Genomic DNA, 21,660 nt, shown 5'->3' on the forward strand with positions numbered 1-21,660 from the left:
TTGACTCAAAATCTATCAACCATTGCACACCTCAAAATATTTAGGTGTTTTCAATTATCAAATCTCTATACTTGAGTTTAAACCATTCAAATTTTCAATCTTTATCTTGGGTGTAACTTGCTTTTTCTTCAAAAAATCTCACGTCATCAACTTTCTTTATTTTGTATTAAGAGCTCTGTCTCAATTTCAACTTTTCACTACCTTGAGCTTGCATCTTCCATGTTACGTGCACGAATTCTACATGTTGCAACAGTTTCACCTTCAATCAGACTCACCAAGATTGTCCCTAAGCTTTGATACCAATTGTTTTGAACCGTGGAAGAGTGTAAACTACAAAAAAAAATATATCACAATAATAAAATTTTTCGTAGTTCACCCTCTCAATATAGGATTACGTCCAAGGCAATGTCATCTTGCACTATAATCGAATAAATAATCCATTATAAACTCAAAATTATACTACTCATTAACCCAATTACACTCATGAGAACCCTCACAATAAACTACTCATAGAAAATACATTAGTTAGTTCATCTCAGTCTCCTCTAGACATAACCCAATATATTTACTACTTTAACTATTACACCACAAAGGTTGTCTTCAACTACAATGGTCAATAGTTTCTTCCTCTTGAACTATGCCCTTCTCCAACTTATACCAAAGCCTCTCTCTCTCCATGGGATTGTAATAGGCAAGTGCCATTCACCTCAATAGGCAAAAGCATTTTCTTCACGATGGGCGAAAACTACTCCTCAACAATGGGTAAAGCCAAATTAATCTCCCCACAATACTTTTATTTACAGTGTTAGTCCCTCAATCCTAATCTAATTAGGAATCCCGCTCAATTTAATAATAACATTAAAATAGGAGTTTTACTTTAATATAGGAAATAATCTTTCATCCTATTACAGTGTTGTAAAAGGCGTTCGAAGCGCCCGGAGATGAGGCGCCAGTCTCATGCCTTGCCTAATACCGCCTGGGCTCCATTCAAAGATGCAAGCGCCTCGGAGCAGAGAGGCGAGAGGCCCCCTAAGGCAATGACTCTGTAATGCAATGGTAATTTTTTTTAATTATTTAAAGCCAATTAAAAGAAAAATCCCTAAGCCACCTACCTCAGTCCTCACGAGAAAGGAACATGGGCACTCTCAAGTCTCAACTGTGCACTCAGCAGCACTCTCAAGTCCCAACTTCAACTTCAGCCTTCAGATATCTCTCTCTCTCTCTCTCTCTCTCTCTCTCTCTCAGCTTCTTCTTCTTCCCCTATTACTTGTTGTTGCTGCAACCTGCGAAAGCTTTTTTTTTCCTTTTCCTCTCCTCCTCTAATGTTGTTGTTTGGGCATTATTCTTCTTCCCTATTCTGTGCTGCAGTAGTATGTTTTGCATACCTCTTTTTTTTCTCCCCTTTTCCTCTCCTCCTTATCTAATTTTGTTGTATGGGTATTGGGTATGCAGTATTCTTGTTAATTTTTTTATTTTGTTCAATTTTTTTAAAATTATTTTTATTTTAATTGTTAATTTGTTTACTTTTTTTCTTTTTATTCTTAACATTTTGTTGTTAATTTATTAATTAGTTGTTTAAATTACATGGTATTGTTAATTTTTTTTACTTTAACTTTGTTAATTTGTTAATTTGTTGTTATTCTTGTTTCTTTAACTCGATATTCTTATTAATTAGTTGTTTAATTTATATGGGTATTGTTAATTTGTTAATTTATTGTTAATTTGTTTACTTTCACTTTGTTAATTTGTTCTTATTTTGTTAATTTAATTTGATATTCTTGTTAATTAGTTGTTTAATTTTAATTGGTATTGTTAATTTATTAATTTGTTGTTATTATTGTTACTTTAACTTGATATTCTTGTTAATTAATTATTTAATTTATTGTTAATTTGTTAATGTATTTACTTTTAATTTGTTAATTTGTTGTTATCCTTATTATTTTAACTTTTTATTCTTGTTAATTAATTTTTAATTAGTTGTTTAATTTATATGGATATTGTTAATTTGTTTACTTTTCTCAATATTGTTGTTAGAACATAATAGATGGTGATAAGGGTAATACAACTACATTATCTTCTGTTGGCAGTAAAAGAATGGACCCAGGATGGGCACATATAATTCAAGTTAGTGAAAATAATACCAATGATCTTCAATGCATCTATTACATGAAAGTTTACAAAGGAGTTAATAGAATTAAGCAACGCCTTACTGGAGGTTACAAAAATGTGGTTTGGTGTCCAAAATGTTCAAAAGATGTGAGGAGTCACATTCAAGAATTCATTAGTAAAAAAAAAAAAAGAGCACAAATTATCTATGAATATGGAAAGACCGCTTGAATTTGATGATGTTAAAATATTGAAAATTGATGAAAATGAGGAAGAGGATGATGTGGAAGAAATTGATAGTGGACAACGTAAGGAAACAATTCATAGTATTGGCATTAGTGCTTCAAAAAGATCAAAAGTTTCACAACCACAAAGTAGTAGAAGGGCTATTGATACTTATTTGCTATTGATACTTATTCTCCCCCTAAACCTACCGTTATGAGAAAAAGTGCAAAACAAACTACTATTGATAAAAATAATTCAGCTAACAAGGAATTAAGGAATTGCGCTTGTGTTGCCATAGCACGATGGATGTATGATGTAAGATTAGCTTTTAATACTGTGAATTATGATAGTTTTGGGAAAATGATTCGAGCTATAAGAAATTATGAAAGGGAAATGGAGGTTATCATGAGGTTAGAGTTAGGTTACTTAACAAAAAAGTACAGACCATAAATGAACTTCTTCAGTCTCATAAAGAAGAATGGGCAAATTATAGATGTTCATTGATGTGTAATGGATGGACGAATAGAAAAGGGCGAACCTAGATTAATTTCTTAGTTAATAGCCCAAAAGAAAGCGTGTTTATTAAATCAGTTGATGCCAGTGATGAATCAAAGACAGCAGTAAAGTTAACTAGTTTGATTGAGAAAAAACGGATGGAAATTGGTCCTGAAAAAGTGGTTCAAGTTGTTACATATAATGCATCAAATAATGTTGCGGCATGTAAAGTTTTTATTTAATATTATCCATTAAAAAGAAAATTCTATTTGTTTATTTATTTTTATTATTAAAGAAATGAATTATCTATTTGTTTATGACAAGAAAATATTAGAAGCAAATTTTCTCCATCTATATTGGACTCCATGTGCAGCCCATTGTATAGATTTGATGTTGAAAGATATTTTTAAGATAAGGGTTTTCAAAGAAACATTTTGCAAAGTTGTTGAGCTTACTGATTTCATATACGACTCTTCTGGAGTTCTGAATATATTGCGGAAGTTTACTAAAGGAGTAGAACTGCTGCCTTCATTACATTGGGAAGGATTCATCTTCAGAAGGCCAACATTAGAAAAATATTCTTCAGAGAGCTGGACAACTAGTAAATGGGCTAAAGAGGTGAAAGGCAAAAAATGTGAAAGAACGATTTTGAGTTCTGCCTTCTAGAATCATGCCGTATATGCTCTTGAAAGCGTTGCTACGCCGATATACCTTTGGGGATATCGCCACGCCAATTGATTTGGAAAATATTGATGAAAGTAATGAATGGTTGCTTAGTGAATTAGAAAAAAGAGATAGGGATGATGATGATGATAATACTCTTGTTTTTAGCGATGATGTGTTGACTTGGGATAATGTTAGTAGGGCGGCTGAAGTTTCTAAATCTCGTTATGAATCGAGATCAGTTGCAAGATCAACACTAGTTGAAACTCCACCATTTCGAGGGTCTCATTCAATGATAGGTGCACCCTGTTCGCAAGTTGATGATGATGAACAAGAGGAAGAATTTGTGATGGAGGTTGTTGAAAATGAAGATAATTTTGGAAATATTGATGACTAATAGTTTTAGTTACAAGTTTTTTTTTATGTACTTGCTACATTTGGATTGTTTTGACTTATGACTCATTTTTATTTATTAAAATTTGAACTTCTAGAATTTACATATTCTATTTAGTGATTCAACAACTCTTATTATTATTAGTATTGTTACTTATGCTATGAATTTCAATTTTATAGTCTCAACTTTTATCGTGTACTTAAGTTAGAAATGTAGGTATGCACAATTTCTTTTTCTTTTATATTAACATCTCTCATTATTATTTATATTATTGCTTATGATATGAATTTTAATTTTACTGCCTCACTTTTATCTTTTATTTAAGTTGAAATGCAGACACACATAATTTTCAATTTCTCTTATCTTACACATAGGCATAATGCAAATAATATTTTTTTTTAATATGCATTTTTTTTACATATCAAACTAGTTAAAATGATGAATTTTTTATGTTAGAAGTACACACATATATATAATTTAGGCAATTTAGACTATGGAACCTTGTTTCAAAAAGACCTTGCTTTGCTTATCGTCTCTCGCCTAAGGCCATAAGGTCCCCTTGTCGCCTTTCACCTTGATAACACTGCCTATTGAGAAATATTTCTTTCACTCAAATTTAAAAAAAAAAAAGCCTCTTCAAATCCCACTAAGATTTTGAATCACAAATCTAACATAAGGCCTCCTAGAGGTCCAATGCCTCAACATTAACTGTTATTTGAACAGCCGAAGATTGATATTTGAACCATCAAATTTTGGTGGAACAACTAGTGTGAAGTTTTGTTGACACTCCATCTCTGCAATTTTTCTTTTTATGTGTTTTATGGGTTGTTCTCCCACACAAATCCCACAAAAAGGAAAGCTCTGATACCATTTATTGGTTTTTTATATGCTAAGGTTTGTAGTAAAGCGAAACAGAAACATATTTGAAACTTGTTGAAAATTCTTATCTACATATTTTATTAATTAAAGCTTGAATTTATACTAGAAAATATAATAGAAAAATCATAAAATCTGCTTATCTTTCCTATTCTAAGGCATAAAAAAAATTACTAAAATATTGCACATAATCAAATGGGCATCATCTTATCTTTGTATCCTTTCTTTCTAGCAACAGTGAGTTGACTTCCCACAATCTAACTAATTCAAACTTCAGCAGCTAAGACATAATTTCAATAGAAACCAACCCAATACCTATGCTATTAAAACGTGCAGCAGCATTTATGGACCATCAACACATCTGTCTAAATGTACAACAAATGATTTTTAGGTGTTTTCAATGCTTTATAATCCTTAAAAACACCATCAAATGTTGTGGCATCCCTTTAGGTAAAAATTTTCTACTCTTCCCCCACTAGAGGAGTCAACATTCAGACCAACCTCATGTAACATTACGAATGTATTCAAGACCATCTTGAAATGATAGATAACTATAAGAAACATTCAACATTTGCACAAGTTTTACAAAAACATTCGAGATCTATAATACCACCTAAAGAAGGACATTGATAAGATTCATGCCATTACAAAAAATTAAAAAAAAAAAAAAGGATCACTTCAAAAATTGTACCATGCTTTAGTAGGAGTGAGCAGAATTCGATTCAAACTGAAGTAACCAATCGAACTGAACCGATTTAAAATTTTGGTTCTGTTTATTTAATATTCAGTTCGAGTTTCAAAATTTTAAAATTCGGTTTAATCAGTTCAATTTGGTTTTTGAAGAAAAAATTTCGTATAAACCACACCGAACTGAGCCGAAATGTATTATATTTACATATAATTTTATAATCCAAATCTCTTGTAGATTAGTGGTACGGTGTTCGAGACCTATCACCGCATTTTTTTCTTCTCTTTTTCAACTTTGATCCTAGCTGTTCATTCAATATGAATCTAAACCGTTGAAAATCATACTATATGTTCTTCTTTTTCACTTCTCATCAACCCTAGCTATCACGGATTCATGGTTCTCAGTTCCTCAACAATCACATTGCCTCTAGCTTGTCTTTAATAGACCCATGCCTCTAGCTTCTCCTCAGTTTTCACTAGTCGAAGATGTAGTCACAAATCAAAGGGTAATCAATCAAAGCAATGCAACGTTGCTCCTTGGTCGAAGATGGATTTGGCAAAAACCTGTATATGATTTTGTACATTATTGTTATTTTAGGTAGAAAGGGAGTAGAAATCGATTTTCTCAAAAAAATTGTGGGAGTTGGTAAATTTTTGCTTTGTATAAATTGCAGCAATATAATTTATCTCATTGTCTTTTGGACTTGTTGGTCATTGAGTTTCAATTTTAGAAAGAAACCATCTCCTATCAAAGATGATTTAATTTATTTGTCAGTAGATTTGATAGGGTCAAGAAGGGTCCAAAAACTTTTAAGGTTTATTCTAGAAGATCTAAAGGACAAGAGAGAGGGAAAGGAATCTTGCTGAATGATGTGCAATTGGAATTGGCTGCTGCAAGGAACAAAAGGGAAAAGGACACCTGCCAAAGGTGGTTATAACAAAAGAATCAGCTCAATAATTTAAGAAGGGGAGCAGAAAAATAAGCATCTTTGGGCTAATTAGAATTGTGAGGGTAAAATTGTTTTCTCTGTACGGGATATCTATCACTGGGGCTAGTTTTCAGTCATTTATCTTTCTTTTTCTTTTTCTTTACTGTTGCTTTTGAGCATTGCCATAGAAGTTGGATTTCTGTTTTGGTTGTAATCTTCTTTCTATATAAAGTTTGCTGAAATTAATACAATCAAAGCTGTTTCTTTTAGTTTCTTGTTACATAAATCTACTCTTCATACTCCTTACTCTATCAAATTGGTCTTAATACTCCTTACTCTATCAAATTGGTTTGACTTGCCAGATCTCCATATGCCCAAGACAAGGATGGAGGAGAGAGTTGAACAGGTAAAGAGATGTATTTTAGACAAGTTTCTCTGTCTCCACGCACATGTTTTCTCTGTTTCTGTAGGTTTAGGATTGAAGAACAGAACATAAAATGGGAGATTGGCATCTGGAGGAGAACTAAGTTGCTAAACTGAACCAAACCGATTTATTTTGGTTTGGTTCAGTTCAGTTGACTTCTCTAGTTCAGTTCGGTTCGGTTTTAATTTTTAATTAAATTCAATGTTTGTTTTTTTCAGTTCGAAGCCTGACTGACTATTTGCTCACACCTATGCTTTAGGATCCTACACAAACTTACTATAGTAAAAACTTGCAGTGACAAAAGAAGGGGGAAAATCCATAGAATTATATGGTTAGATTCTAGATTTCAGTCAAGATCAGCTCACAAATTTCACTTTTGTTACAACTAACATTCATAAACAATTATCAAAAAAGCATTGCAATAAACTAAATTTATACAGAACATTGCAATTTATTTATCATTTCATATGCATAATTTAAAACTTAAGCCATGACAGTAAAATGTGAAGGAGAAACTTCTAGAATCTAACCTGTTGTGCTAAGGAGAGGAACTTATATGTATCCAAAGCATATCGTACCAGTGCTTCATTCTCACCAGCGTTTATTGTGCATCTGGCCAATTAGATTAATAAAAAATTAACCAAAAAAAAAAAGTAAGCAGTTGAGCTTAATGTTTGTATTGAGACATCAAATAATTGAAAAGTAATAGACACTACAGGTTTAAAATGTTCATTAGCTACCCACAGCAAGTTGGGCACAAGGCACCTAATACAAATATATTTTTTATATCTTTTACTATAATATTGTATAGTCCACAATTTGTATCTTTCTGTCATACCATAAGTATTATCTTGCAATCAAGAACACATTTGAGGTGTGTGTGCATGCTGACAAAAGAGATGCGCTTTAACCATATGGACAAGGAGAACTAACAAAATAACAAAGAATTGCTCCCATTATTTCTTTTTCTTTTTCTACGGCAACTAGTTATGCAATCTTAAGACATCAAATATTTGTATAACATGACAAAGTGACTTACTTTGGAGAGAGAGGAAAAAGAGGATGGGGGGGATGATTTGTTTACAAAAGCAAAATTGATATAAAAGGAGATATGAAGGCCTATAGGCATTGGCAAAGGTAGGAAATGGGCCAGGCATGTTCCTCATTATCATGTCAAGGAAAACTTCTTTGTACATAATTTTAAATTGTAAAAAATATTGACAACCAAGTAATGAATAACAAGTCATGATACTAACGTGGAATACACAATAACTCCACCAGGGCGAACTAGTTTAACAGCCTGGTCAAACATTCTCCTCTGATACTTCGCATGATTTCTTAAGGATCCTACAGTTTCCTGGACAAATATGACAACCAAAATAAATGGAAAAATGCAGTAATTAGTTGGTAGAAGAAATTATTTCATTACAAATATAAAAATGCATATGCTATAATGGTTATCAAGCCCTACAACAATGCTACAGAGGCATGTACAAGCAAGCATACAACTTTATAAAGAGGAAAAAAAAAATTGTAGTAACAAGCCAGGAGCAAAAGGAACAAGGGATAAAAAAACATATAGTTCTTTGGAGAGTAGCGCTTGCCAATTTTAGATTCATTTCAATTAACTCCAAAAATTACCTAAAATATCACATCTTCTCTTAGGTACTGAACTCATTTTCCCTTTGCCCTTCCTGGTATTATCATATGATATTCAGGTTATTATGAAACCAATTTTCATGCTAATTGTGCATCTCGTAACATTAAAAAGCCTTAACTGGTGTAGGAAAGCTCACAAGCATTTGACAATATAAAATAAAAATTTCAGATATGAAATATATGGAAATTTTCACGCAAAAGTGAAAGGAAAAATAAGAGATCCTGTCACACCTAGAGCTAAAATTGAATCACTCACTCACAAAGAAAGCTAGAAAGCTTCCATATATTTATCAAATCAGTATTCATTCTTAATTGTAGAAATGAAGATAATAAAAATAATAAATCTCTAATGGAAAGAAATTGTAGTTTTTCCCTAAACACAAAACTACATAAAACTATAAATTAGAAAAAAAAAAACTGCTAAAATTAATAAATCAGCAATTAAAAAAGAATAACTAATAATTCCAAAAGTATAGGTTGAATGCATCATTACAGCACAAAAGAAGTCGGTTCAGTTTAGACTGCTTCTACCTCTCCAGCAAAAAGTCTAGGTCGCAAACCAAGAGCTGAACAGGGGGCATCAAGGAGAACTCGATCAAAGCTGTCAGGATCAAAACCTTTTGAATTCTCAACCCTACCACCAAGGCACTGATTTCTTCCTGGCCCATTCCTCATTCTTCGCCTACTCTTCCTGATGTCAGCTTTGCTAACATAAGTTCTCTCATTCTCTTTTTCGTTGCTAACTATAGTAATAAAAATTAGATAAATTTGTAATTGTAAAGAAAATTTTTGTGAGCAATGCATATCAAAATGTGAGAGAGGAAAGAAGCATGATAAACCCATCAAGTAGGAAGTCAAATACAATAAACGCATTGGAAAAATATAAAAAGGGCCAATTATGGTCCTAACGAAGTGGTCTCCTGGGAAAGAAAGTTTAGAGGCATTCATACATTCAAATAATACGCTGAATTCAAGTTCATATGCCAAATAAGACATTTATCGAACAATTAATAAAAGCTATTTATCAGTCTATGATAAAAGGAAGTGACTATAGTGATGATAGCTTACTGTAACACAAATGATGAAAGTTAAAAAAAAAAAAGAAAATGTTACACTTCTAGTAAGGTTCAGGACTACAGATTCATTACAGCTATCTAAGGCAGGACTAAATAGATAATTGTATCACATTTGGTTGTTTGCGGATATCACATAAGATCAAGGATGGTAGAAAGAATAATGAATATTGTTATACATTGTCATTGTCCAAGTTACCACATGATGTTCTGTAAGTACAAATAGCAAAGGTGGCAGATGTATAAATATCTGGTGGTACCAAGAGTGGTTATAAGTGTAGTAGAATACTTAGAGCATGTTATTGATCAAGTATCTCAACTTGAATGTACATGGCCTTTCAAAGAGTCGATTTCAAGGCAGTTCTACATTCAAAAGCTCATAATGAGAAGGCATAAAGTTCAAATTAGTCCCCAAACTTATTGTCAATGTCCGATATGGTCCAATTTCACCTTTATAGCCGAATTAGCATAGACCTTTTGACTTAGATCAACCAAACTTTTGTTTAAAAAAATATTAATTTTTTATTTTTTAATGAATAAATATTATTTTTATATTTTTCTAAATAATTAAAAAATTCAAAAATTATTTTTTCATTTTTATAAATAAAAATAAAAAAATAATAATAAACATAATCTTTAGATCTATTCTTTGTCATCTTCTTCTTCTTTACCTCATCTCCTTTTCTTTTCCGATTAAGAAAATTTTTATGGCCAAAATCCAAAGTCCCAAACCTAAACTTTGAAATCTCACAACTACTCCCACCACATGCACAAAATTGCTTTCATGAAATCAGAAGAATCAAGATGCCTGTTCTACGTCCTCCCCCAACTCAATAATCCCCTCTCTCTCTAAATCTCGAATATAATGGTTTTCCACTCTCTCACTCCTTGCAAATCTTTATTTTTCAAGGTGTCTGATTTGCTGCGGCAGCTTGTTCTTCTATCCTATAATGCATGGGAGGAAATTGTAGGAGTTGGCCTTATTCAAAACTGAAGAAGAAGAAGAAGAAGAAGAAGAAGAAGGCAAAGTGATGACGGTGGCTAGTTGAAAAAAGATATATGAGTTTGATTTTGATTTTGGAGTAGAAGAGGAAGGCAAGGAAAGGGAAGAAGACAACAGAATGAAGAAAACGAGGAAGAAAAAGAAGAAGATAGGGTTTTTGTGTGTTCTTTTGCTTTTTCATTTCTACAAAAATTTAAATTTTAAAAATTAATTTCAATTATTAAAAATATAAAAAAATAATATTTTATTTTTTTTGGACAAAAATCGGATCAAATTGATCAAACCCAAAAGGCCTGTTAATTTGGCCACATTTCATAGAGGTGAAATTGGGCCAAATTGAACATTGACAACAAGTTCAAGGACAAGTTTGAACTTTATGCCTAGACAGAATATTTTCAAATGATGTATTGATGTTAGTTCTTAAAGTGGCCAAAGTCCTTTAAATATGCAAGTTATGGCAATGATGTGAACCTCGCCTTCGCTAATGATGACCTATGAGAAGATTCAAACCAAACAAATAATAGAAACCTTGACTGCTAGGTATTCAGATTCAGAAGAAATTTTTATTCTATAATGAAACTCACCGAAGTAAACCGAACTTACTGCTTTTATACAAGAAGCTCATAATCTCAAAGACAAGACAGTGTACCTACCAATTTCATTACACCCCTTTTCTGGATTCAATCCTTGAACAGTAGAAGATGTTTTCTCCTCATGAAATGTCATTAGTTCAGTGCTTTGAACGGTGACATTATCATTGGATCCATTTCTTCGACGAACAGCTTTGAGAGCATCCAGTTTATAAGTTGTTATACATGTCAAGCTCATTTCAGCAGCCAATTTCTGAATATCCAGCACCTATATAGAAGGGAGAAATCAAAATACTCAAAACATTAGATGTTCAAGCTTTCCAAAGTTATCCACAGTTAGATGATGCCATAATGAGTTAAAAAGGGAACAATTAACTACCTGAAAAGTATTGTGCATAAATTAAGTGCAAAAAAAAAACAATGAGTTGAATTTAAAGAGATGATAGGAAATATTGATTTTATTATGAGCTTTTGTCAAAGCTATGGAAAGTTAAGTATATCAATAAAAATTAGCTGACAATAGGAGAATTTTTTGTCATTTTTTTGCAATCATATTTGTATTATTAAAGGTTTAATCGCCAAAAGATCTTGAACTTTTTCCAAATTTGGAATTTACCCATTCTTTTGTGATGACCAATTCTGATCTCTACTTTAGTTATGAGGTACAATTGGGACAGAGCGATAGAAAGCTGTTTATTTAAAAAAATAATAATAAAAAAAAGAGTATCCAATATGTCACTACCCAACATATACCTAAACCTATTGATAATAGGCCGCAAACTCTACTAAAATGATTGTAATCTTTTACTATTGTTTTTCTTTTCTGTGAATTAGTTTTACATGTAATTAAATGAATTTAGATGGCTTGGCCACAGTTATACAGCTAATGGTTAAAGTATAAATTAAAGTGAGTCATTGGGTTTGGGGGCATGCTGCATAATTACAAATCTGGAAAAAAGCTAAAGATTATTTTGGTGATTTTCCATTATTAAAATTAGAGAGAGAAGAAAAGCATTGGGACTTGTCAAAGTACTGCTAAGCCCCAGCTAGCAAAATAGAAAATGCAGCATGAATTAGATTGACTATATATAACAGGCAATTGCTGATATTTTAGAACACAGTAAATTAACATGAGGACAATTTTTGAACCCAAGAAATTTAGCATTGGTTTATCACTAAATCTAAATAGCACACTCAAGCACAAAATGTACAAATCTGTGAACCACAAAATTAATGTTGTCAGAATAAAACAGAGGGAATGAAAATCAGTCACAATGTAGTTTAGCAAGAGAACATATAATAACCATGAACTAGGTAAACAAACTTCGACCTTTACTTGATTGGGGGGATGAGGAGATTTAAATGATTGCATGTTACAACTGCCCACATCAGTAGCTCATAAGAGCAATATCTTCCCTTCACCCAACTCCACCCTCCAACAACTAAAACACACAGGAAAAAATAACATATGGATCTGCCTTAAGGAGACCTTGGCATCTTTGTACTCAACCACTACTAACAAAGTCAATTTTATGCCAGAACATCAAATGCAGCACATGTAAACACCAAGTGCATGTACTTGTGGTATTATCTTTATGCATAATTCAACAGAAGTAACAAAAATTGGCTTAATTAGGGAATGTAAATTTAATAAAGCTTCAAAATCTCATCAAAACTTTGGCATAGAGAAAAGATTCCTTGACACCAATTTCATCTGGACATCAAATCTAATATGCATGAAGAATGTGTATAATATAGCTAGGAAGAAATAGATATAAATAATATCATAATGCTGCGGCTACTGTTTAGAAGTGGCACCTTATTATGAGATCTATCGGCTGCAACAATCTCTCCTTCACCCTTCATAAGGATTGCAATTGCAGTTGTCTTTCCTCCTGGCGCCGCACACATGTCTAATATTCGTTCACCTTTTTGAGGATCTAAGACATAATTAACAATGCAGATATATCATGCACAAAGAGCCCAAATGTTAACCTACATTGCACATGTGAAATCTTTTATAAAGGACAATGCTTTAAGAGTATAATCATCTTGTTAGGGGGGTGTTCTATGGGGAGAAGGAAGGGAAATATACCAAAGAAATATTATATATTACAACGGTTATCCATTCAACAGAATAAGACAAAGCAACTTAATATTATTAGGATAGAACATAGTTACCTGGAACACGAAACATCTTGGATTTTGGTACGGGCATGATGGGTACACGATTCGCCACTTAGCTAAATATAGGGTATGCAAGGAGTAGGCTTAATCGGTACATTAATTCAATACGCAATACGTGAATTATATCAATTCAATTCGTGATACATAAATTACAATTAATTATATAATCTCTATTCTAAAAACAACCAATAAAATATTTTTTTCATAATTTTTAAATTTTTTATGATGTATATATTTTACAATATTAATATTAGTAAAAAAATTTTCAAAAATCTAATTTTTTTATAATATACTATTAAATTTTTTTATCAATTATATTTTAAAAAATAATAGTATTCTAAATAGAATGAGCTTTTAATTGACATTTAATGGGTTTTATAATTTAGGGCTCAAAGGTATATATAACACATTATAATTACTTAATGAGCCTTATTAGACTGAATAGCATATGAAATCAGCAACCCATATTTACTATCACCTAAGTCAATGAAGATTAAAATAGTAATGCAAAGAGAAAATGAGAGATATGAGATTTTTTCCAGAAAGTTTCTTCTTTTTCCTTTTCATAAGGTTTCGTGGCTGTTATTACTTATTGTTTTTTGTTCTTATTTCTTCTCTTCCTCTTTTTTTCTTCTTTGTATACTAACATCCCAGGTACTATTATTTTATTAAAAAGAAAGAGAAGAAAAAATAAGAAAAAATGAATAGGATCTTCTTCTTCTTCACTTTGATTTTGTGTTGAGCATAGTGAGATGGGACCGCTTGATTTAGAGAACTAGAAGGTGTTCCCAAGAGATTTGGGACGCAAAAGTCTTGTGTTTTGGAACGCGAGATCTGGGTCGTGGAACCCAAGGGGTTAGGAGAATCTGGCAACTATGGGACAGAATTATTAGTACTTACCAATGCACGAAAAGAAACAACGAAATTTTAAGTAATGAAAATATTCCTCAACCACAAAGCTTGTGAACTTCACTGTTTTATTGTTATTCAACCACAAATTCATAAGGGCTCATAGGGAAAAGTTTGAACCAAGCAAAATCATTGAGCTTAGTCGAAGTACAATAGTAGTAAAAATGATAAGTGAAAAAGACTCACTGATACAAATGTAGAACACTTGTTTGTAGACTACTCTACAAGTATTTGTATAATCCAATTGGATATCTAATAGTTTTTCACCTACAAAACTCTTTAAAATTCAACTTTTCTTTAATATACTTATGAATGAAAATCGAATGGTATATATTATATGCTTATCAAGATTCAACCAAGTTATAATATTATATGCATAATCCACAAGAATAAAATTAAACTGATATCATTGCAATCAAAACTCTAAATGAGGCCTATAAAGTATAAAGCTTCTAGTATTTTTGTAAACTTTATTTTTGTTCCCCTTTTCAAAAGTAAAACAGAAAACTATGGCATATATTACAGCCTATAGAGTAATCCTAAACCTATTGGGATTTGAACTTCTAATGCCATAATATATATATATATATATATATATATATAAAGTGGCAGTTGGAAGGAAGAAAATGAGGGGAGAGAAAATGAGGAGAAAAGGCTGTTTGGATAGATGAGAAAATGGAGAGGATGAGAGTGGATAAGTTGTTTGTAATTCCGTAAATTACATTTTAACTTTCCTTTCTTGAAAAATGTTATAGGGATAAATGTGGTATGTACCACATTTTTGCCCAGTTTCTCCCCATGTTGTAAACAAAAATTTTCCATAGGTCCATGTCACTATTTCTAAGGTGATTTTTCCACTATTCATGTTCTACCATCTTCCAAACAAAGAGGACCCTTATCCATTTTTCCCATCTCCCAAACAAAGTAACTCCACGTTTTTCTTTACCTTCTCTTTCTTTCCCCACACTTTTCATCCTTCAAACACACTGCAAATTTGAAAACATAAAATTTGCTACTTTGACCAAGAAAATCCAAACAAAAAACACACATAATTATATAAAAGTACTATTAAGACACATGAACCTAAAAACAGAAGGTAAAATGTTTTTATATAAGATAAAAATAATGTTTAGCTTGCTTTTTTCCTTAAAAAATGTTGTACATATAAAGGGGTAATTTAGCACCATGTTCCCTCATTTTGGAAAAAAATTAATGGGCTCCATATCACTTTTTTCTACCATAATTTCCCCTCTTTTCATTTTCTTTCATCTCTCAAACAAAGCGAAAGAAGAAAATCCCCCCATTTTCTTTCCTCACATTTTTCAACCTTTCCAAGCATGATGTAAATGAGAAAATATAAATTTATCCACTGGCTATGGAAAATTGGAAATTAAAACAATAACTGCATATTAAAGACTAAACAGAGAGACCAGACTTTGAAAAGATGCAACTGGATTAGGTTACATGGAACCAAGTTCAAATTAATTTGAATGTAAAATTTTGCTCCTATCTAATAAAATCAATCACATTAAATAGATCAGGAGGTCAACTTGGTTTTGAAGATTGGGTAATAAGAAGCTATTGATTACCAAGCTAACTTTTTTGCCACCGTAATTTTCTTTACCAACTAGGAATTTTAAATACTAGTTTCTTACTATTTATTTATTTATTTATTAAGATTTCATCAAAATGCTTGATAAACATATTGAAACTACTACCAAGAAAACAACGAAGGATCACAAGTAAGCAATAGTACAGGTAAATTTCTTTTGGCAACACGAATAATATGATGAATACCTAAGGCATGAGCAGTGACAATGCTTGGCAAGTTCTGAAGAAATATTTCCCCCTCAAGCACATCTGTTATCCAAAAAAGGACAAGAAAGCTAAGACAAAAATGAGAGGCACACATAGAGAAACATATGAGTTCCTTAAACAAAACTGATTATTGATGGTCAAAATGAATCTTGACATGATAATATTACAAGCAACCATGTAGACCATTAAAAAACTGTCAATTTATTAGACTCCCTAGTTCCAAAGCCAATTTCAGCTTATGCAAAAATAGGTTATATATCTAAAGATTATTTCAAAAATAACAATAAATGTTGCTGGTGAATGTCATATCTGAAGATTTTCTTTTACTATTCTCAACTCAATATCACAAGAATCCATTACATGAGGTGTGATGAAATTTTTACGCTGATTGTCACCTACTGCAACCCTCCTCCTTTATCCGAGCTTAGGACTGGCTAAGCACAAACTATTTAGGCAGAGTTTTTCTTTTACTATTACCAAAAAGAATTAAAAAATCACAAACCTCTATTCACAATTACAAATACCAAATATTAAGAAAAATAGAAAATTGAATATAAAATATTAAATTGGTAAAAAGATACTGTGCGCAACAACTTTAGAAGATGAGAAACAATAACAAAAGAAATCAAAATGCCATTACTTGGCCATAAAAGTCACAACCAAACCATTCAATATGGTAAAAGATATCTCCAATACACCAGTCAAAATGAAGATTTGATAAGGAGAGAACTGTACCATGAAAAGAAGGCAATTTAAACACCCGATTATTCATATCCACAGCAATTCCTTCTGAAACACGAAATATGCCAGCCCTTGACATTGTTGTTATTCCTTGACCAATATACAGGCCATTTCTTTCAAAATGATAAGGATCTACAACAATATATCAACATGTGTCAACTCTCCATTTTCCTAGAAGTTTGCACAGGAATTATGCTATTTGTACTTCAACGAGGAGATAATATGAAAATTGAAGACTAGTCAATGACATTAGGTATGCCATCACATATAAAACAAAGAATCTTAAAGTTTTGAAATGTGAATGAGTAATGTTATAGCACAATTACGTTTGCATCCACTCTTCGAATAAAATGTCATAAAAATCCCTAAACTTCAATTTGAGTATCATTAAGATCTGTATAACCTGCAATTACCAATTTGTAGGTTAACTTACGGCTAAATTTCACTAATTATCTCCCAACTTAAATAGGTGTACCACATAGGTCTCTCAACTTTAATTTGTATAATAAAAATTCCTAAACTTCAATTTAATATATAAATAATTTTTAATAAAAAATGTGTTAAATAATATTTTAAGACTGGATATATTATTTTGTTAATGTAAGAAAGAAAGACCAAAACTATATGTAATATCAACCTCTACAAAAAAAATAAAAATAAAAAAAAAAATAAAGCATACTTAATTAGAGTTTGAATATCATTAAATAATAAGAGACACTACTAATACAACCACCTAAATTGAGTGACCATGAATGAAACTAACCCTAGATATTTTTTGTCGCTTCATGGTGCTCCACATCAAAAGCTTTTAGAAGATTTCCTCTACTGGTAGCCAAAACTATTAGAAAGACATTCTAAGTATTTTGCTTTTAGGTGTATCTTTTGTAGTTTTGTGATAAAGCCTTTGCTTTTTGTAGTTTTATAATCTTTTGTATTTCTTATCATAGGAATAAACATTTTAGTTGAAACATTCACAAAGTTATCAAAGACATTAAATTGAAACCATCATAATCATAAATGTAATGATGTAAATACATCATAAAGAGTAATTGCTTCCTAAAAAAGGAAAGAACAAAAGAAACAAGACAACAAATTTTTACAAAACAACTTTCAGGTACATAATATGGGCAAAATATCCTTCTTGCCTGTCTGAAGTCCTTGAAGAACAGTCCCACGTGTCATACCAATAGCCCATCCACCATCAGGGATATGTTGCTCTATAGCAACTGAAACTGCAACTACATCACCCTTTTCAACATGTGCACTACAAGCCATTACACCAGGAACAAATACCTACAAATAAATTACCAACAGAAAACAAGAGAAAGTTGATCTAGTAATCAATTCATACTTGAGGTACTACATGACATCAAATTTTAATTTTTTTCTAATTGATCAGATCATTTTGAATGCTAAAGTTCCAATCAATATAAGAACTTACGATCGATCAAATCCACAAGAGGAAAAGAAGCAAGATGTGAAGTGAAGGAAAAAAAAGAAAGAGACAAACAAAGTCTAGCAAACACAATATAAACCTAGAAGAATTAGTTATAATGCACTTTGAGAATAACTACAACTTATAATTAATTAAACCTGAAATGTAATATTGAATAGACAATAATCAACAGGATAATTTCCTAACATTTAAGAGGCACTTCAAGACTTGACCATGATAGTCTATATAACAGACTGATTGTAGTGTATAAATATTATGACAAACTACCTACCTGAGCACCTCGTAGTACAGCTTCAGCACATTTTCTACTCACAATTACCTCCTTAGGAGGTGCTACCGGTGCAAAACCATAATCAATTGTGTGTGGTCCCGAACCCTTAACAAACAAAACATAATCCAACCCAGGTATCCGGCACTTAGAGATGGGGCTACTTTGCAACCTTTCCCCCATTGCATTGGCTGGATTTTCATTTGGCCGCCGTTCTGCCATACTATAATCTTCAAACCCAGTTTCTTTCATAATTGCCTTCAGCTTATGAACAACACCATCAGTTGTGGTCTTCAGTGTGTTGACTCGAATGCAAGAATAGGTAGAAGGACGCCTAATCAGAACAATGTAATTAATTGGCTCAACTAGGGAAAAAGTAATTGTTATTCTCACACTTGCTTACACTACTCTTGTATGCTAAAACAAGCATTAACAGTGCCCAAAACAATAAGCAAGACTTTTAAACAGAAATACAAAAGGAATCAGGCGAGTACGTGAGGGCATGAGAAATACGAGAGAAATGATCTGCTCCGTAGGCTTTGATGAAGTAGTCTTCAACCTCAGGATTCCATTGCAATCTCGGATTATAACAATAGCGCTCTGATGGATCCATCTGAAACAGAAAAATAGTTAAAGATTCATGTATTGACGGAGAAAAAAAAAAAAGAAGAAAGACAGAAATAAGAAAGCAGTAACAGAGTACCTGTGGAGGAAGAGGAGCAGGAGCAGCAGCAGGAGGAGAAGGTCTGGCGGGGCAAAGGAAGGTTCTGCGAATGGGTTTAAGCAAATCCCTCGCTTTCTTCATTCAATTCAAAGGAAGTATACAGGACAAGAATTTCATTTGGGCCATTATATATTTATTAATCATTTTTTGTTAGTATTAAATTTTTTATAATTTAATTATTTATATAAATATAATAAAAGTAATAAAAAATTAAATCGAATCGAGTTAATTTAGTTAAATCAGTTCGGTTTTAAAATTTAATCAGTTTGATTTGATTTATAAATTTTAATAATTTTGATTAATCGGTTCGGTTCGATTATTTTCATACAAAATTAAAAAAAAAACCGAAATTCTATATATATATATCAAGAAAACTTCAAAATTTTTTATTTTTGATTTCTAAATTTTTTTTCATTTTTGTTATTGAGATTTAATGTTGAAAATATAAAATCTTACAAAATTCGATTTAATCGGTTTAAAATCGAATTGAACCGATATTTATCAATTTGATTCGGTTCGATTTCCTCTTAATGATCGATTTGGCTCGATTTTCAAAATTTTTAATTTTTAATTTTCAATTTTATTAGTTTGATTCGATTCAAAATCAAACCGACTGTTTGCACACCCCTAAAAAGCGGTATTGCAATTTTGCGATTTGCATTTGAACAGTGCCTCGGAAATTGATTTCAATCAGCTGCTTTTGCATGTTTTGCCCTGCATTTACATGTTTTGTCCGTAGTTTCCATTCAAAACGACGTAAGTCCTCTCAGTAACTTTATTCTCAACCATTCGAATTCATACCAAACCTGATTATTATCACCTAAAACTACTCAAACTCACTTAATTTTATATATTTTAATTAATAATATATATTAAAAATTATTTTTATTAATAATTTATATTTTAAAATTTTAATAATTTCATTAAATATTTTAATTTTATTTTATATAAAATAAAATGTATAAAAAATTATAAATGTTATTATAAAAAATATATTTTATATTTAATTAAATATTTATATAAATAGATTTGAATAATAAATACCCAACACGTAAAATTTAAACCCATCACGAGTATTAAATTTCAAATATAAATCTGTACCAAACCCAATTATATACTTTTCAAACTCATCTTATTAGGATTCGATCGGATCAGTTACCCGCAAAAACTCGACTCATTGCCATTCCTACTCTATCATGTTGTTATGCCGGTTTTACTTCTAAAGCAGAAGAAAATTCAGTTCACTATTTTATATTGCACTTAAGCAGAAATGAAGGAATTTTTTATAGGGAAAAGTTTGAAAGATCAAGTGTATCCACATTTAATGCAGATTAAAGGAGTTATTTACCTAATTTCATTTATTAAAAAATTGTACTTTTATACTATTACCTTAGAAGAGATTTTCCTAAAACAATATACAAAATTTGAAATTCAAATTACAAATTCTCTCAATCCATCTTCATCTTCAACTTCTTCTTCTTATCCAACATTTATATGAGGTATACTCCCTCTATCTTCATCTTCAATTTTTCACTTTCCTTCATCTTCATCTTCATCTTCTTTTTCTCACTCCCTCCATTTTCCATTAAAATCATCTTTGTGGTTGCATTCATCTTTAAACAAGATAATATCATTTCTTTAAATCCTATTTTTTCAATTATTTTTCATTTTTCAACTTACTTTGGGTAAAGGAAAGAGAATACAAAAGTATTATGTATGTTGTTTTTTTAGGTGTTAATCCTAGAATAAACACTTTATAGCATGAATGTGCACCTAACGTTATCGGAGTTAACAAGAGTTTATACAAATCTTATGATATGGAGGCAAAGGCTATTGAAGCTTATAACTATTATTTTGAGTCAAAAAGAAATGCAATTTTATCTTCAAATGGAGAAGCTTTATCATCTAATATCACTGCATCAACATCAAATGCAGAAATTACAAAGAAAGAAAACGTATTTGATACTTCAAATGTCAATCAATTAATAGTTACTCTATTTGTTGGTATGTATATTTGCTTAATTGTTAAGACTTATATAAAAGCACAAGTTTGAAAATGGATTGTATTATAATTTAGTAAGAAATTTATTAGTTGTAGTAGATTTTATTTATAGTTTTTATAGTCTTGAATGCTATCAAATATATTTCTTCCTCAAATAATCTGCTTCAATATAAGTTGAGAAAAGAGATTAAAAAAAAAAAGTTGTGCTAGTGGATAGGAATCATTGTGGGAGTCTTATTAATGGGTCAACCAAGGAAATTTTTGGTTTCTCGTCTCTATTTGGAGAAGCTCGGGCAATGCTGGAAGCAATTCAGTTAGCAAGAAAGATGGGGCTAAGTCAATCATCTTAAGGTTAGATTCAATAGTCCTTCTCTTCTTCAATATTGTGAATGAGAATTAAAATGCATGGGATGTTGCTGTGTTATAAACTT

The 21,660-nt window shown here is 31.3% G+C and overlaps 1 protein-coding gene across 7 annotated transcripts in view; it reads right to left on the reverse strand.

Annotated features, from left to right (window-relative positions):
* The window catches only part of LOC110655056 (rRNA (cytosine-C(5))-methyltransferase NOP2C), a 57,193-nt gene extending 37,849 nt beyond the window's left edge, over nucleotides 1–19,344 (reverse strand). For 5 of the 7 annotated variants that reach the window (XR_009144698.1, XR_009144700.1, XR_009144699.1 and 2 more), the window contains exons 1-11: nucleotides 19,207–19,344; nucleotides 18,998–19,116; nucleotides 18,507–18,837; nucleotides 17,925–18,072; nucleotides 16,774–16,911; nucleotides 16,018–16,080; nucleotides 12,943–13,064; nucleotides 11,188–11,392; nucleotides 8,990–9,201; nucleotides 8,056–8,156; nucleotides 7,330–7,411 (exon numbers count right to left, since the gene is read on the reverse strand). Coding sequence is in view for 2 of the 7 variants with exons in the window: in XM_058137574.1 (XP_057993557.1) it covers nucleotides 7,330–7,411; nucleotides 8,056–8,156; nucleotides 8,990–9,201; nucleotides 11,188–11,392; nucleotides 12,943–13,064; nucleotides 16,018–16,080; nucleotides 16,774–16,911; nucleotides 17,925–18,072; nucleotides 18,507–18,837; nucleotides 18,998–19,116; nucleotides 19,207–19,308 (1,623 nt within the window). In the remaining 5 variants the exon portion in view is untranslated. Of the gene's footprint in view, nucleotides 1–201; nucleotides 331–7,329; nucleotides 7,412–8,055; nucleotides 8,157–8,989; nucleotides 9,202–11,187; nucleotides 11,393–12,942; nucleotides 13,065–16,017; nucleotides 16,081–16,773; nucleotides 16,912–17,924; nucleotides 18,073–18,506; nucleotides 18,838–18,997; nucleotides 19,117–19,206 lie in introns of those variants that run through there. The other 2 variants (XR_009144702.1, XM_058137576.1) reach the window with 2 other exon arrangements.
* Between the last annotated feature and the right edge of the window lie 2,316 nt (nucleotides 19,345–21,660).

This window comes from Hevea brasiliensis, chromosome 16, assembly GCF_030052815.1.
Source record: "Hevea brasiliensis isolate MT/VB/25A 57/8 chromosome 16, ASM3005281v1, whole genome shotgun sequence".
In the NCBI taxonomy this organism is placed as follows: domain Eukaryota; kingdom Viridiplantae; phylum Streptophyta; class Magnoliopsida; order Malpighiales; family Euphorbiaceae; genus Hevea; species Hevea brasiliensis.